This window comes from Maylandia zebra, unplaced genomic scaffold (genome assembly GCF_041146795.1).
Source record: "Maylandia zebra isolate NMK-2024a unplaced genomic scaffold, Mzebra_GT3a scaffold02, whole genome shotgun sequence".
In the NCBI taxonomy this organism is placed as follows: domain Eukaryota; kingdom Metazoa; phylum Chordata; class Actinopteri; order Cichliformes; family Cichlidae; genus Maylandia; species Maylandia zebra.
The window spans coordinates 3,656,241-3,671,857 of record NW_027490032.1 but is presented as its reverse complement, the minus strand read 5'-3'; the positions used below and the strand labels follow the sequence as shown (position 1 = coordinate 3,671,857).

The 15,617-nt window shown below is 39.0% G+C and overlaps 1 protein-coding gene across 1 annotated transcript; it reads left to right on the top strand.

Moving 5' to 3' along the window:
- The first annotated feature begins 244 nt into the window (after window positions 1–244).
- On the top strand, window positions 245–3,461 carry LOC143415699 (V-set and immunoglobulin domain-containing protein 1-like). The gene is made up of 4 exons (XM_076881086.1): window positions 245–326; window positions 2,171–2,264; window positions 2,490–2,846; window positions 3,022–3,461. Exons 2-4 carry the CDS (start codon window positions 2,213–2,215, stop codon window positions 3,264–3,266), a joined length of 654 nt encoding a protein of 217 aa, XP_076737201.1. The 5' UTR covers window positions 245–326; window positions 2,171–2,212; the 3' UTR covers window positions 3,267–3,461.
- Window positions 3,462–15,617: the final 12,156 nt, after the last annotated feature.

Sequence of the window (15,617 nt, the reverse complement as noted above, 5' to 3'; positions counted from 1 at the left end):
GTCCTCAGGAGGATGCAGCTTATGAATTTGGACAACCACAATAAGAAGGTCAGAATTTGATATGAGGACAGCAAGCACAGTGTTTTGCCCTATTTTATAGTTTGCTGCCAAATGAAACAAAACACACAGTATTATCTCAAAATTGTGATGTCAGTTTCCGGATCGTTCCATGATTGTAGTGATAGGGGCTACAGCCGGTATAACAGGCAGGTTTTTCTGTGATTACTCACTGACTTGTGTTCTGACCGAAGAAGAAGTCAGACAGACTTAGATGTCAGCGAATTTCATCACAATGAAGGCGATTTAAACTAAAAGAACTGCACAAGGTAGGCTAAATGTCCTGTCCTCCTCATCTGCTGCGTGCAGAGTGACGACTATGACACCCCGTGTCGATGCTCGGGTCACTTTTTTAGATCGTGGCTGATAACATAGATGCTCACTACATCCATTCATTCTGAAATGAGGTGATTTTAGGAGGCGCTTAATTTAAATGTTTATATTGGTATATGAGCTGTAGAAAGGGTTTATATATATATATATATTTATATATATATTGCATATATATTTTTAAAAGGACGTTAAGTGTTCTTATGACTGCTTTATTGTACTTGATCTGCGTTCTTTATTAGCCTGTAATCCAAATCATCCAGAACAGTTATGGTATATTTAAAATTTCTGCTGCCATCTTAGCCACATCTCACTGAAAAAGAAATAATATTAGTAATGATAATAATAATAATAATAATAATAATAATAATAATAATAAATTAATATCACTGAGACGCTTTACTTCAATTAAATAAATTTTTTGTAGAGTTAGACGTTTTTCTGTGGTGTGACAAGAATGTTCTTCCTCACTTAATATTATAGATTTTATGTCATTTATAGCAGTTTAAATATAGTACAGAAACATGTTGTTGCTATCATACATTACTTTTATCTTTTATTTCTCAGCGTGCGTTCCAAAAATGCCCCTATTCCTAACCAGTGATGGGAATAATGGCGTTACAAGTAGCGTTGTTATTAACAGCATGATTGCTGCTGTTACTGACTGAGGAAGAATAAATGAGTCGTGGTAAGCCAATCCTACGACCACTTTAAAATGACAAAGCAACAAGGTGATATATACCAAGTTTTAAATTGTGTTGATGGGCCACGTAAAACCAGAGTCATGATAAACAGTAAAAATATAACGTTTTCTACTCGGATTTTGTGTTTGTCTGATTTTAGATCAAATGTGTTAATACAGTATGTCAAAATAATAACATAACCGTAAATTCAGACACGTGAGGTTGTGCTGAAAAGAATGAGACCAAACAAGGCAAGTAAATAGTTTTTAAAGGTGAAATGTAGAGGTCAAATCAAAAGTAGTTAAAAATGGCCAATTATACCCTAGGCCCCAGAGGGTTAAAGATTTTTTTTTAAGTAACGCAATAGTTACTTTTCAAGTAATTAATTACTTTTAGTATCTTGTAACTCACTAACTCAGTTACTTTTTTGTAGAAGTAACTAGTACCTATAATTAATTACCTTTTCAAAGTAACTTGTCCAACACTGTTCCTAACCTCTTTTTATTGATCTCAATACAAGCACCATAGAGGTCAAGGAAAAGTGCATACGAGAATTGCTAAGGACTTAGGAAAAGAGAAGAGTTGTGTGTTGAGGTTTGGAACTACCTTACTCTAGTCTATCCCTATAAATGTGCTGCCGTATGTTTTGAAAATGCAATGTGCAGAAGATGAACTGCAAGACCAAAGGTTTCTAAACCGGAGGTCTTGTAAGGTCATGCAACGAGAACAGCCTGTGAAAAATATCCTTCATTATGAACGGTGGAATTTTAGGGGCCAGATTTATTAAATGCTAACTCTGCCTCTTGATTGACTGAAGAGGCTCATTGTCACTTTATGACTGACAGTTGTGAACAGGAGTATTTTTACAGCTGAACTTGTGTCGTATATGTTTTTAAGAGTTTCATTTCACAAGAAGAATAATTCAATTTCTTGTTTTATTGCCAAACGTTTGGCTCTGTCCTAATAATCTTAACTCAGTCCTCACACCAAACATTTAGATCATCTTGTTGTTCCTCAGTAACGCTGGGAGTTTCATAAAACAGAGCAGAATGAACTGAATGAGCTAGGCTGTTGTTCAATTTATACATTTCTTCCTTCAGGTCAGGTTGCAGCAACTCCACTGTCTGCACGACCCGTCATAGATGAATCCTCTCACTTTCCTTCTCATTTTGTCTCTGAGTTCGGCATCTACAGGTGAGTCAAAAAGGGGACGTTGATTTTAGTTCGTTCAAAACAAAAAACTCATGAGGAAAAAAGAGAAATGTTCTAAACAGTATTTGTGTATCTAACAGGGTTGTGTGTAGCTTGTCTGTCATAATGATATGATTGGAAAAAAAGGTGTTGTTTTTCTACTTGTTTCTGCATTTATAACGTCACAAAGACTGTGTGTCCCACTTCCTCATTCTGTCTTTTGCTCAGGCTTAAAAGAGATAGATGTGCAGGCAGACAGGAACGCCCAGCTGGAGTGTCAGGGTCCTAAAAAAGCCAAACTTGTCCTGTTAGAGTGGAAAAGACTTGATCTGTTGTCGGATGGATACGTCTTCTTCTACCGAGATGGTCATCTTCATAAAACCTTCCAGCATCCAACTTTTAGAGATCGAGTGGAACTGAGAGATCCGCAGATGAAAAATGGGAACATGTCCATCATTTTGTCCAACACCACAATTAAAGACACTGGAACGTATGAGTGTCGTATCATCGCACAAAACATAAGAGACAGTAGCAGCTCTACCTTTGAGATCAAGCATGAAATCAAGCTGACAGTTGTTCCTCCAGGTGAGTGAGGAGAGTTGAGTGTGTGTGTGTGTGATCAAGCAGCTGGTCTGAGTGATGTGATCAGAGTGCAGTAGATAATGTCTGACAGCAGCTTGAAGAGGAAATGGATTCTGTTCTGTTCTTCACTCATCACCTACCTGACAGCTGACACCTCACACCTGTTTCTCACCTGCAGGTCGGCCACAAGAGGTCACCGCACTTAGAGATGAGGAGAATGGAGGTATGGACGTTGGGAACAAGGATGAAAGAGATGGAGGATTTATTGGACTGGCAGGTGGTCTGTTAGCTTTGGTGGTGATTCTTGTTGTTGTGTTCTCTTCCTCCTGTTGGAAAAGAAAGTTCATAAAGCACAACAGATATGTTTTTGGGAAGATATGGCAAAACGGTCGCGAAAGTGACAAACTAACAGCAATTTTTTAATTGCCAACATGCATTTAAAATATTATATGAATCATGTCATTAAAACACACATTGCGTGCATCTTCTGTTTTCTTCTAAGAATGTGCAGTCGTTTGCATTTTTTGTTCCATCACAGTATTGTTTCCCCCAACACAAGCCCGTGGGGAGTAGGGTTGCTGAGGTTTGCTGCTCCAACCCTTGTCGCAAAAACAAATGTCTTCAGAAATGTTTTATTTAGGAAGTGGAATTAATTAATGAAACAAGTAAAAAAAGTCCCCCCCCCCCCCCGTAAAGCATTATAGTCAAATAACATGCATACTAGATACAAGTACAAGTGGTGTATTTTACAAAAAGAGCTAACAGACAACAACTGCCACCAGCTAAATGCTCTCCCTAACATTTTGAACACTTTGGACATCACTGCTCATCCTGAGGAAATTTATCACCAAAACTTAAAGTCACATTTAGAGTATTAATAGCACACACTCAGACAAAGGTTACACTTTAGCTTATTATGAGATGTCATCACAAAGTTTAACATTATACTTACGCAATAATTTCACCTTCCCACTTTTGTTTCCAAAGGGTTCTTGACTATGTGTGTAAATTTGACTTTTGGCTGAGTGAAATATCCATATATGACTTGGTTCTGTTACATTTTGGCTCTTTATGTGAGCACCGGGATCTGTAACTGGGGCTACACTGACTATAGTACAACAATCCAGTATTGAGTAGCACAGAGCTGTTGCCTTAAGTAGTGGCAGGAAAATGCAGGAACACGAGTTACTTGCAGGTGCATAGGTCAAATGCGGGAACCTGTAATGAGGAGTGGAAGAGAGAGAGAGAGAGAGAGAGAGAGAGAGAGAACAACATAACAAAAACCCAGCTGACATCAATTTGGAGGCAATTTGGAAGGATCATGACATCTGCCTGTTCATCACTGGGATGAGAAAGTGTTGCAGCTCTCAGTCTGACAAAACCTGCAAATATACACATTGTTCAAATGACTTGATATCTTCCACAAAAGATATGTTCGACAAGTTATGGGCCATACTGGAAATCACTTTTTGGCAATTTGATAAATAAATTAATTTTTGGGAAAACTGTGAACTATGAGATTTATTTTAACACAGTTAGATGCTTTTTTTAAAAATAATTTTATTACTGGTCCTGGTGGCAATAATAAACTTCATAAACTTACCTTTCTAAATGCTGTAACACTTTCATTTGTGGGCACTGACTCTTAAAATGAAAACACAGCTACCTAAAACTAATGTTATTCCTTTTGTGTTGGAATTGCAATCAGCTGGATGCGTGAATCATTTGAAAGTTTGTGGCTGCTATAATTGCAGCTGACCACCAGATGTCACTGGTAGGGCCTGTTTTTGACTCTTGGAACTTTCATATCTTTTACTTGTACAATGAGAAAGAAGTCACAGAAGCTTCACAAGGCTTCATGGGCCTATCTCTAATATGCGGAAGAAAGTGAATGGGTTACAGCATTTGTAAATTATGTGCACTTGCGACATTCATTCTCCTCATTCATTCTGATTGAGAGGAGGAGTGTCTGAAAGTGAAAATATGCAATCCTGCATCAGATCTGACGCACAAACACCCACAGTTAAGCTGCTTTTACGTCACTCTGACATAGTTCATCTGTCAAGGAATGCATTTACCCAGTTTGTTTTTCAAACCTTGTCTCATGTGATGAGGCACATGATCAATTGTGGGTCAATGAACCTCTTATGGGACAGACCCACAACAGTTTGAATAACTAGGACCATTTGATTTTTGGAGTTGAGGAAGCCTCTTGGATGAGAAGTGAAACATCTTCAAGAAACTTAGAGAACTCCAGCTGCTTTCTTTCCAAGCTCCTTAGACACTGAAACAGAGTGAACTTCCACTGCTGGTTTATGTCCCTCACTCAACTCACTCACACTTATACACCAATCACCATAAGGCAAATACGTATTTTCAAAATACCATCTTTTAAAATGACAAATATTTCAAGATTAATTTTGCAGAATAATGAAATCTCCCTTATTCAGCTTATAGCTTCTCTCTGATTTTTTTGCTGTAGAAGTGATTTTTTTCCACCATAATTTCACACTGGATAAATTGAAGGTCCTGTGCTTCCACCTGGTGGCTGCATATATACAACATTTTGATTTAAAGGCCTGACAGTGTGTCTCTGATTCACACTCACAGCAGATATTGTTAACCAAGATTTAACTGATAATTAAAGGTGCACTTCAGACGCTGCAGGAGGAGTAAGTGAGGAGGATGTGTTTTCCGCCACTGCCACTGTTATCAAACCTTTTGGGGGTGACCATTCTACTTCAATATCAACTTTCATGATTTTCTGAAGTTCAAGTTCCCTACTTGATAAAGCTCCTCTAGAAGTCTTACAAACAATCAGGCTGGGAGACATCTAACTGATTTAAATGTCACCCCTTTGAAAATTTTCACTTGTCTGACCCTCAGATTTGTGAATGTGATCTGAAGTTTGTGGTGGGTGATCGATCTCCACGTGAGGACACTGCTGTAAGTATCTCTGTTTAAAAACAAACAAACAAACAAAAAATCATCTTTTAACTGACCGCTTTATTATTTGACTCTCATTAATATGAAACAATAAGAACATACAATCAAGTATGTTTGTGTCTGAAGACGTTACATTAAAAATTGACATTATAAAGATTGCACGTTTAGAGTATTCCAATGAAATGCACATGTTTTTCTTATTTCTCTTTAAATCAATGAAGACCTTCAGAAAAGCAAAGAACACATACTTGTCACAATGTTGTCACCTATGACAATAGTGGTCTCAACATGATCTCAACACTTAGAAGATTCTTTAACCATTCAACCAACCATTTAGAGTTTGATATGAGTTTGACAATCAACTCTTTGAACCTAATTAAATTATATGTTTGTTAAACCTGCTGTTAACAAACAAAACAGCTACATCAAAATAAAAGTCTCAGTTAAACTAACTTAAAGAGTTAAGGTGGGCTATTTATATGGATACACCGTAATAACATGGGAATGGTTGGTGATATTAAAGTCCTGTTTGTGGCACATTAGTATATGTGAAGGGGCAAACTCCTCAAGATGGGTGGTGACCATGGTGACCATTTAGAAGTCGGCCATCTTGGATACAACTTTTGTTTTTTCAATAGGAAGAGGGCCATGTGACACATCAAACTTATTGGTAATGTCACAAGAAAAACAATGGTGGGCTTGGTTTCAAGCAAGAAATTCAGAATGCTGAAGACAAATAATGAGCTGCAACAAGTTAAAGATGATTATTTTCGTGTAAAGTGGGGAGCAAATTTTCCACCAGTAATGTTTTTAATTGTGACGGATTCTCTGGCTCAGCATGCAAGAAGTTCTGAGACGCTGAGGCAACCATTCTCCGGTTCATAGAATATTTTCTGTAAATCAAAAAAATAAGAAAAAGAACAGCAGAAACTACCAGACCCACTCTCAGTCCAACAGATCCATCCTCTGTGTGTCCTCCTGGCTGAGCTGCAGGTGAGAAACAGGTGTGAGGTGTCAGCTGTCAGGTAGGTGATGAGTGAAGAACAGAACAGAATCAAACTGCTGTCAGACATTATCTACTGCACTCTGATCACATCACTCAGACCAGCTGCTTTCTACAAAGTCTCATCAACAACATCTTTAGAAACAAACAACAACAACCAGGAAGCAGCTTCACCTCTGATCACACACACACTCAACTCTACTCACTCACCTGGAGGATCAACAACACTCAGTGTAAAGCTGCAGATAAGATCCAACGATTGTGTTTCCTCCATGAAGACACGACACTCGTATGTTCCATTATCAGCACTCGTCACATTCTTCAGAATCAAAGACACGTCTCCATCCTTCATCTGTCTGTCCTGCAGATCCACCCGATTCTGAAAAGATGGATGCTGGTTGCGTGGCTCAAAGTGCCCGTCCCGGTACAAAAGCACATATTTATCTCCCTGGTCAGCTCTGCTCCACTCTACAGCTATGATGTTGTTGTTTGGAGCTCGACATGTCAGAGTGACGTTCTGTCCAGACTCAGCTTTGATGTTTTTCTGGTCTGAAAGAGGAAACAACACAGAGCAGATATTTCTATGATATATTTCTGGAGATTTGGGGAGATTTTCATACACCTGTTAGAAAAGAGCCAATCAATCAGAAGTAGGAATTATGAGCCAATTATGGTGGTGCGTTAATGCACAGTGGACGTTTGGGACAATGTCAATTACTGGTTATTGTTGGGTCTGTGTTTCCACAAGCCCCGATAATTCTAGGGACTTATTCATCATGAAAAAAACAAGACAGTCGATCGATCGATTATTTGCGCAAGGGAGGCCTCGTCTGTGTCCACCACGAAAATGACCTCCAGATCTGACCTCCTCCTGCTGCCTTTTATTGAGAGACAGTTCACACAAAACACGTCAGAACAAAGCCACGCCCAGACAAGGCATTGTATGTATATGTGTGAACTTCTGTATCTAAGTAAGAATGTGTGTGTGTGTGTGTGTGTGTGTGTGTGTGTGTGTGTGTGTGTGTGTGTGTGTGTGTGTGTGTGTGTGTGTGTGTGTGTGTGTGTGTGTGTGTGTCAGACCTCCTGCTGACCAAAGGGTCGTAAGTGCAGGAAGCTTACATCAAAAGCACAAGGATGTGTCTGTAATAAAAGACTACAGCCCCCCACCTAGAACCTCGAGAATCTGGGGGGAAGGACAGTAGAATTTATTTCATCAGAGTTAAAACAATGTACAAATGGTAAACATAAAAATGACAAACATTTAACAATTCACTCTAACTCACAGTTATGGTAATAAAGATGTCGTGGAGTACTTATTGGAGGAGCAAACAAGGAGGAACCGTTTACATGTCAACTAAAACTTGTCACACAAGATTCAAGTGTAACATTCTTAATCCTTCTGGTAAAAAAAACAATCTCATTGAGATTAAAAATTGCATTTCAAAGAGAGACCTGCATGATCAAAATAAAAATAATAAAAAATAATAAAATGTACATAAAAATCTATCAGGTTTTAATGAATAAAACGTGTAGAAAAACACAAAAGATCAAGATGTAAAATAAATTAAATAAAACAAAAGCCTTACGATAAAAATGAGACTGAAGTAGCGATGCAAACGAAGACAAGTTGCACAGTTGAGCTCTAAGAGCAAACGCTCGATCGCTGTGCGTCTTTACGCGTGAGGTGGGAACAGTGAACAGGTTTCTGTCTGCAGGATCTGGGGATAGACGCGGTGGCTGTTACGGGAACAGCAGCTCAGGTACAATATTCTGGAGCCAGACCATGAAGGACTTTAAAAGTGATAAATAAAACCTTAAAGTCAGACTGCCTTCTTTAAGTTACCTCAGCATTATTGAGAGATATTACTTTGTTTCGATCAGTCAGGTATAAGTTCAGGTCTGAGGCTCGGCTGATGTCAGAGCAGCAGCGCAAACCAGGACGCAGACGCACAGCACGCCCCGGAAAAGTGACGCAGGTTTAAGATGTTTCATTCCTGCTAACAGTGAACCAGAAAAACCGTCTACTTCATGCCTTTTCATCCACATTTAGTCACGAAATCCCGAATAACGTTGAGGAAAGCCTTATTTTAAGCTTTGGCGTGGGTGGCTTCAGCTTCTGACAGTAAGCTGAAAACTCTTTTGCATTTTTCATATAAGATTTTAGCATTTTATATACTGGTGTTAATGTGATTCAACTCACATTTGGCTTTCTGTGGGTTCACACCGCAGACATAAACACGAATCTTACATTTTCTTTTGTTTTTTTGTTTATTTCTTTGTGGGTTTTTTTTGTTTTGTTTTTCTCGAGACAAATTCCCTTCCCTTTTTTTCCAGTGATGACGCTTTTTAAATCTGACTCGTCTTATATACGGGCTGACTCGTGTCCGTACATAAACTAAATTTCACCTTTAAACGGGGAAAAAATCCGCAATTTGGGGTTGAAGGGCTTGGTGGAGCCGTTTACATCACGCACAACCGTTCGCATTTGGACCCGATTTTCCCAAATCATTTGCATTACTTTACAGAAAATGAAAAATAATACAACTGAGAAGTGAAAATCAAATCATAACTGACATTTTACGTTTTACGTTAAGACAAAAAACAAACAAACCAACATGAAAACCTAAAGTTTGAAAAAGGTTCGCGTTCATCAGCGATACTCTGGTGCAGTGTTGAGTGTGCTGATGTGGAGCTGTGCGCATCGTTGCTCACAGTGTGAAGAAACGCAGAGCTCACCTTCGGCAGCGCAAATCAGGACGCAGGCGCAGAGCACGGCCCGGTACAATGAAGCGGCTGTAAATGTTTCCATTGTGGCTGAAAGCAGATGAGGAGAGGTGTCGCCTCCATGCGTTTTACCAACCAAATTTCGATCAACGTTACAGAGTCGGTAAATTCTCGGCTTTGGCTTCGGAGTGGAAATAATGGTTTGTCTGTGAGGGTATGCTGAAAAGTACTAAGTATAGATTCATGTACTTGCTATAAATATTTATTGTAGTATAAATGACGTTCAGAAGTTTGAACTTTTAAAAGTTAATTTAAAAGAAACAAATGCTAAATGATTGAAACGTTTCTGCAAAACTAAACACAAAAACGATAAAAAACTAAATGTGAAAATCGTCACTTCATCCTTCTGCATTTTTTTTCTTGAATTCATAGATTCTTTGTTTGGATGGGAGGTTGATTATTTTTATATTAGTCACATTTTTCAATGGTAAAGTGAATGTATTTGAGGAATACATCCTAAAGAGATTTGTATTTGGGATAACTTGAAATGCAGCTGGGGTAGACTTCATCTCCCTGTGAACCTGAGCTGGACGTGCAGAAGCAAATGAAGAGCGGACTTGAAATATCTCTTCAGTAATTTATGTGAATATGAGGAGTACCTGAGCCACCGTTAGTTTCTGTTGTACAGACGTGATTATAAAAGCTGTTGTTCTGCTCTGTGTTCCCTCTGGACTCCTGTTGAATCATCAAACAACACACAGCTCACCCTCCTGAGCTTTGCTCCAAGCAACCGACAGTGGAAACTAGAGGGATCACTGATCCTCCTCCTTAACCACAGCGCACTTTATGAAAGCAGTCTTAAATGTCTGTTTGATAAGCTTTTATCAATCAGGGACAATCAGACTCATTGGTTCTGTGTTCACTTTTAAATCACAAAGATTAAACAAAATATAAGCTCTTTACTGTTATTGTTAACCTGTTATTGTGTGCCTGGGAATCAAAGATGTGATCTGGCTCTAATTGGCTGCTCTCGGCCTTTGGCTGTCATTAGAGGCACCAAAATGAAGCTGCTGTTACAGATTTCAGCTGTTACACTTCTTCCTGTGATCTGTCACTAAGTCAGTTTAACTAACTTTTGCAGGATGTCACAGGTTGTTTTTAAGTGTTTCAAAAATACTTTGTTTTTCTTTTTGTTCTCTCATTTTTAAAACTTGTATGGCTTGTATGGCTATGATGTTGTTGTTTGGAGCTCGACATGTCAGAGTGACGTTCTGTCCAGACTCAGCTGTGATGTTTTTCTGGTCTGAAAGAGGAAACAACACAGAGCAGATATTTCTATGATATATTTCTGGAGATTTTCATACACCTGTTAGAAAAGAGCCAATCAATCAGAAGTAGGAATTATGAGCCAATTATGGTGGTGCGTTAATGCACAGTGGACGTTTGGGACAATGTCAATTACTGGTTATTGTTGGGTCTGTGTTTCCACAAGCCCCGATAATTCTAGAGACTTATTCATCAAGAAAAAAATAAGACAGTCGATCGATCGATTATTTGCGCAAGGGAGGCCTCGTCTGTGTCCACCACGAAAATGACCTCCAGATCTGACCTCCTCCTGCTGCCTTTTATTGAGAGACAGTTCACACAAAACACGTCAGAACAAAGCCACGCCCAGACAAGGCATTGTATGTATATGTGTGAACTTCTGTATCTAAGTAAGAATGTGTGTGTGTGTGTGTGTGTGTGTGTGTGTGTGTGTGTGTGTGTGTGTGTGTGTGTGTGTGTGTGTGTGTGTCAGACCTCCTGCTGACCAAAGGGTCGTAAGTGCAGGAAGCTTACATCAAAAGCACAAGGATGTGTCTGTAATAAAAGACTACAGCCCCCCACCTAGAACCTCGAGAATCTGGGGGGAAGGACAGTAGAATTTATTTCATCAGAGTTAAAACAATGTACAAATGGTAAACATAAAAATGACAAACATTTAACAATTCACTCTAACTCACAGTTATGGTAATAAAGATGTCGTGGAGTACTTATTGGAGGAGCAAACAAGGAGGAACCGTTTACATGTCAACTAAAACTTGTCACACAAGATTCAAGTGTAACATTCTTAATCCTTCTGGTAAAAAAAACAATCTCATTGAGATTAAAAATTGCATTTCAAAGAGAGACCTGCATGATCAAAATAAAAATAATAAAAAATAATAAAATGTACATAAAAATCTATCAGGTTTTAATGAATAAAACGTGTAGAAAAACACAAAAGATCAAGATGTAAAATAAATTAAATAAAACAAAAGCCTTACGATAAAAATGAGACTGAAGTAGCGATGCAAACGAAGACAAGTTGCACAGTTGAGCTCTAAGAGCAAACGCTCGATCGCTGTGCGTCTTTACGCGTGAGGTGGGAACAGTGAACAGGTTTCTGTCTGCAGGATCTGGGGATAGACGCGGTGGCTGTTACGGGAACAGCAGCTCAGGTACAATATTCTGGAGCCAGACCATGAAGGACTTTAAAAGTGATAAATAAAACCTTAAAGTCAGACTGCCTTCTTTAAGTTACCTCAGCATTATTGAGAGATATTACTTTGTTTCGATCAGTCAGGTATAAGTTCAGGTCTGAGGCTCGGCTGATGTCAGAGCTCACTTTCAGCAGCGCAAACCAGGACGCAGACGCACAGCACGCCCCGGAAAAGTGACGCAGGTTTAAGATGTTTCATTCCTGCTAACAGTGAACCAGAAAAACCGTCTACTTCATGCCTTTTCATCCACATTTAGTCACGAAATCCCGAATAACGTTGAGGAAAGCCTTATTTTAAGCTTTGGCGTGGGTGGCTTCAGCTTCTGACAGTAAGCTGAAAACTCTTTTGCATTTTTCATATAAGATTTTAGCATTTTATATACTGGTGTTAATGTGATTCAACTCACATTTGGCTTTCTGTGGGTTCACACCGCAGACATAAACACGAATCTTACATTTTCTTTTGTTTTTTTGTTTATTTCTTTGTGGGTTTTTTTTGTTTTGTTTTTCTCGAGACAAATTCCCTTCCCTTTTTTTCCAGTGATGACGCTTTTTAAATCTGACTCGTCTTATATACGGGCTGACTCGTGTCCGTACATAAACTAAATTTCACCTTTAAACGGGGAAAAAATCCGCAATTTGGGGTTGAAGGGCTTGGTGGAGCCGTTTACATCACGCACAACCGTTCGCATTTGGACCCGATTTTCCCAAATCATTTGCATTACTTTACAGAAAATGAAAAATAATACAACTGAGAAGTGAAAATCAAATCATAACTGACATTTTACGTTTTACGTTAAGACAAAAAACAAACAAACCAACATGAAAACCTAAAGTTTGAAAAAGGTTCGCGTTCATCAGCGATACTCTGGTGCAGTGTTGAGTGTGCTGATGTGGAGCTGTGCGCATCGTTGCTCACAGTGTGAAGAAACGCAGAGCTCACCTTCGGCAGCGCAAATCAGGACGCAGGCGCAGAGCACGGCCCGGTACAATGAAGCGGCTGTAAATGTTTCCATTGTGGCTGAAAGCAGATGAGGAGAGGTGTCGCCTCCATGCGTTTTACCAACCAAATTTCGATCAACGTTACAGAGTCGGTAAATTCTCGGCTTTGGCTTCGGAGTGGAAATAATGGTTTGTCTGTGAGGGTATGCTGAAAAGTACTAAGTATAGATTCATGTACTTGCTATAAATATTTATTGTAGTATAAATGACGTTCAGAAGTTTGAACTTTTAAAAGTTAATTTAAAAGAAACAAATGCTAAATGATTGAAACGTTTCTGCAAAACTAAACACAAAAACGATAAAAAACTAAATGTGAAAATCGTCACTTCATCCTTCTGCATTTTTTTTCTTGAATTCATAGATTCTTTGTTTGGATGGGAGGTTGATTATTTTTATATTAGTCACATTTTTCAATGGTAAAGTGAATGTATTTGAGGAATACATCCTAAAGAGATTTGTATTTGGGATAACTTGAAATGCAGCTGGGGTAGACTTCATCTCCCTGTGAACCTGAGCTGGACGTGCAGAAGCAAATGAAGAGCGGACTTGAAATATCTCTTCAGTAATTTATGTGAATATGAGGAGTACCTGAGCCACCGTTAGTTTCTGTTGTACAGACGTGATTATAAAAGCTGTTGTTCTGCTCTGTGTTCCCTCTGGACTCCTGTTGAATCATCAAACAGCACACAGCTCACCCTCCTGAGCTTTGCTCCAAGCAACCGACAGTGGAAACTAGAGGGATCACTGATCCTCCTCCTTAACCACAGCGCACTTTATGAAAGCAGTCTTAAATGTCTGTTTGATAAGCTTTTATCAATCAGGGACAATCAGACTCATTGGTTCTGTGTTCACTTTTAAATCACAAAGATTAAACAAAATATAAGCTCTTTACTGTTATTGTTAACCTGTTATTGTGTGCCTGGGAATCAAAGATGTGATCTGGCTCTAATTGGCTGCTCTCGGCCTTTGGCTGTCATTAGAGGCACCAAAATGAAGCTGCTGTTACAGATTTCAGCTGTTACACTTCTTCCTGTGATCTGTCACTAAGTCAGTTTAACTAACTTTTGCAGGATGTCACAGGTTGTTTTTAAGTGTTTCAAAAATACTTTGTTTTTCTTTTTGTTCTCTCATTTTTAAAACTTGTATGGCTTGTATGGCTATGATGTTGTTGTTTGGAGCTCGACATGTCAGAGTGACGTTCTGTCCAGACTCAGCTGTGATGTTTTTCTGGTCTGAAAGAGGAAACAACACAGAGCAGATATTTCTATGATATATTTCTGGAGATTTTCATACACCTGTTAGAAAAGAGCCAATCAATCAGAAGTAGGAATTATGAGCCAATTATGGTGGTGCGTTAATGCACAGTGGACGTTTGGGACAATCTCAATTACTGGTTATTGTTGGGTCTGTGTTTCCACAAGCCCCGATAATTCTAGAGACTTATTCATCAAGAAAAAAATAAGACAGTCGATCGATCGATTATTTGCGCAAGGGAGGCCTCGTCTGTGTCCACCACGAAAATGACCTCCAGATCTGACCTCCTCCTGCTGCCTTTTATTGAGAGACAGTTCACACAAAACACGTCAGAACAAAGCCACGCCCAGACAAGGCATTGTATGTATATGTGTGAACTTCGTGTGTGTGTGTCAGACCTCCTGCTGACCAAAGGGTCGTAAGTGCAGGAAGCTTACATCAAAAGCACAAGGATGTGTCTGTGATAAAAGACTACAGCCCCCCACCTAGAACCTCGAGAATCTGGGGGGAAGGACAGTAGAATTTATTTCATCAGAGTTAAAACAATGTACAAATGGTAAACATAAAAATGACAAACATTTAACAATTCACTCTAACTCACAGTTATGGTAATAAAGATGTCGTGGAGTACTTATTGGAGGAGCAAACAAGGAGGAACCGTTTACATGTCAACTAAAACTTGTCACACAAGATTCAAGTGTAACATTCTTAATCCTTCTGGTAAAAAAAACAATCTCATTGAGATTAAAAATTGCATTTCAAAGAGAGACCTGCATGATCAAAATAAAAATAATAAAAAATAATAAAATGTACATAAAAATCTATCAGGTTTTAATGAATAAAACGTGTAGAAAAACACAAAAGATCAAGATGTAAAATAAATTAAATAAAACAAAAGCCTTACGATAAAAATGAGACTGAAGTAGCGATGCAAACGAAGACAAGTTGCACAGTTGAGCTCTAAGAGCAAACGCTCGATCGCTGTGCGTCTTTACGCGTGAGGTGGGAACAGTGAACAGGTTTCTGTCTGCAGGATCTGGGGATAGACGCGGTGGCTGTTACGGGAACAGCAGCTCAGGTACAATATTCTGGAGCCAGACCATGAAGGACTTTAAAAGTGATAAATAAAACCTTAAAGTCAGACTGCCTTCTTTAAGTTACCTCAGCATTATTGAGAGATGTAGATAACCTGCTGTTAGTTTGGTATTTTGTCCTAATCCGCTTGCCGTACCTCCGTGTAGGTGTGTGTATGTTTTGAGTGGTATAGGCGCCATTCCGTTATTGAATCCAAGCATGTAAGTTCTCTGCTGCTGTGCTGGTTAAT

What these genes read in the sequence shown, in the direction of transcription:
- LOC143415699 (XM_076881086.1), top strand. Translation starts at nt 2,213, where the DNA reads ATGAATCCTCTCACTTTCCTTCTCATTTTGTCTCTGAGTTCGGCATCT. An exon ending in TCTGAGTTCGGCATCTACAG is followed by an intron (nt 2,265 to 2,489) that starts GTGAGTCAAAAA and finishes TCTTTTGCTCAG; the next exon opens with GCTTAAAAGAGATAGATGTG. An exon ending in GCTGACAGTTGTTCCTCCAG is followed by an intron (nt 2,847 to 3,021) that starts GTGAGTGAGGAG and finishes TCTCACCTGCAG; the next exon opens with GTCGGCCACAAGAGGTCACC.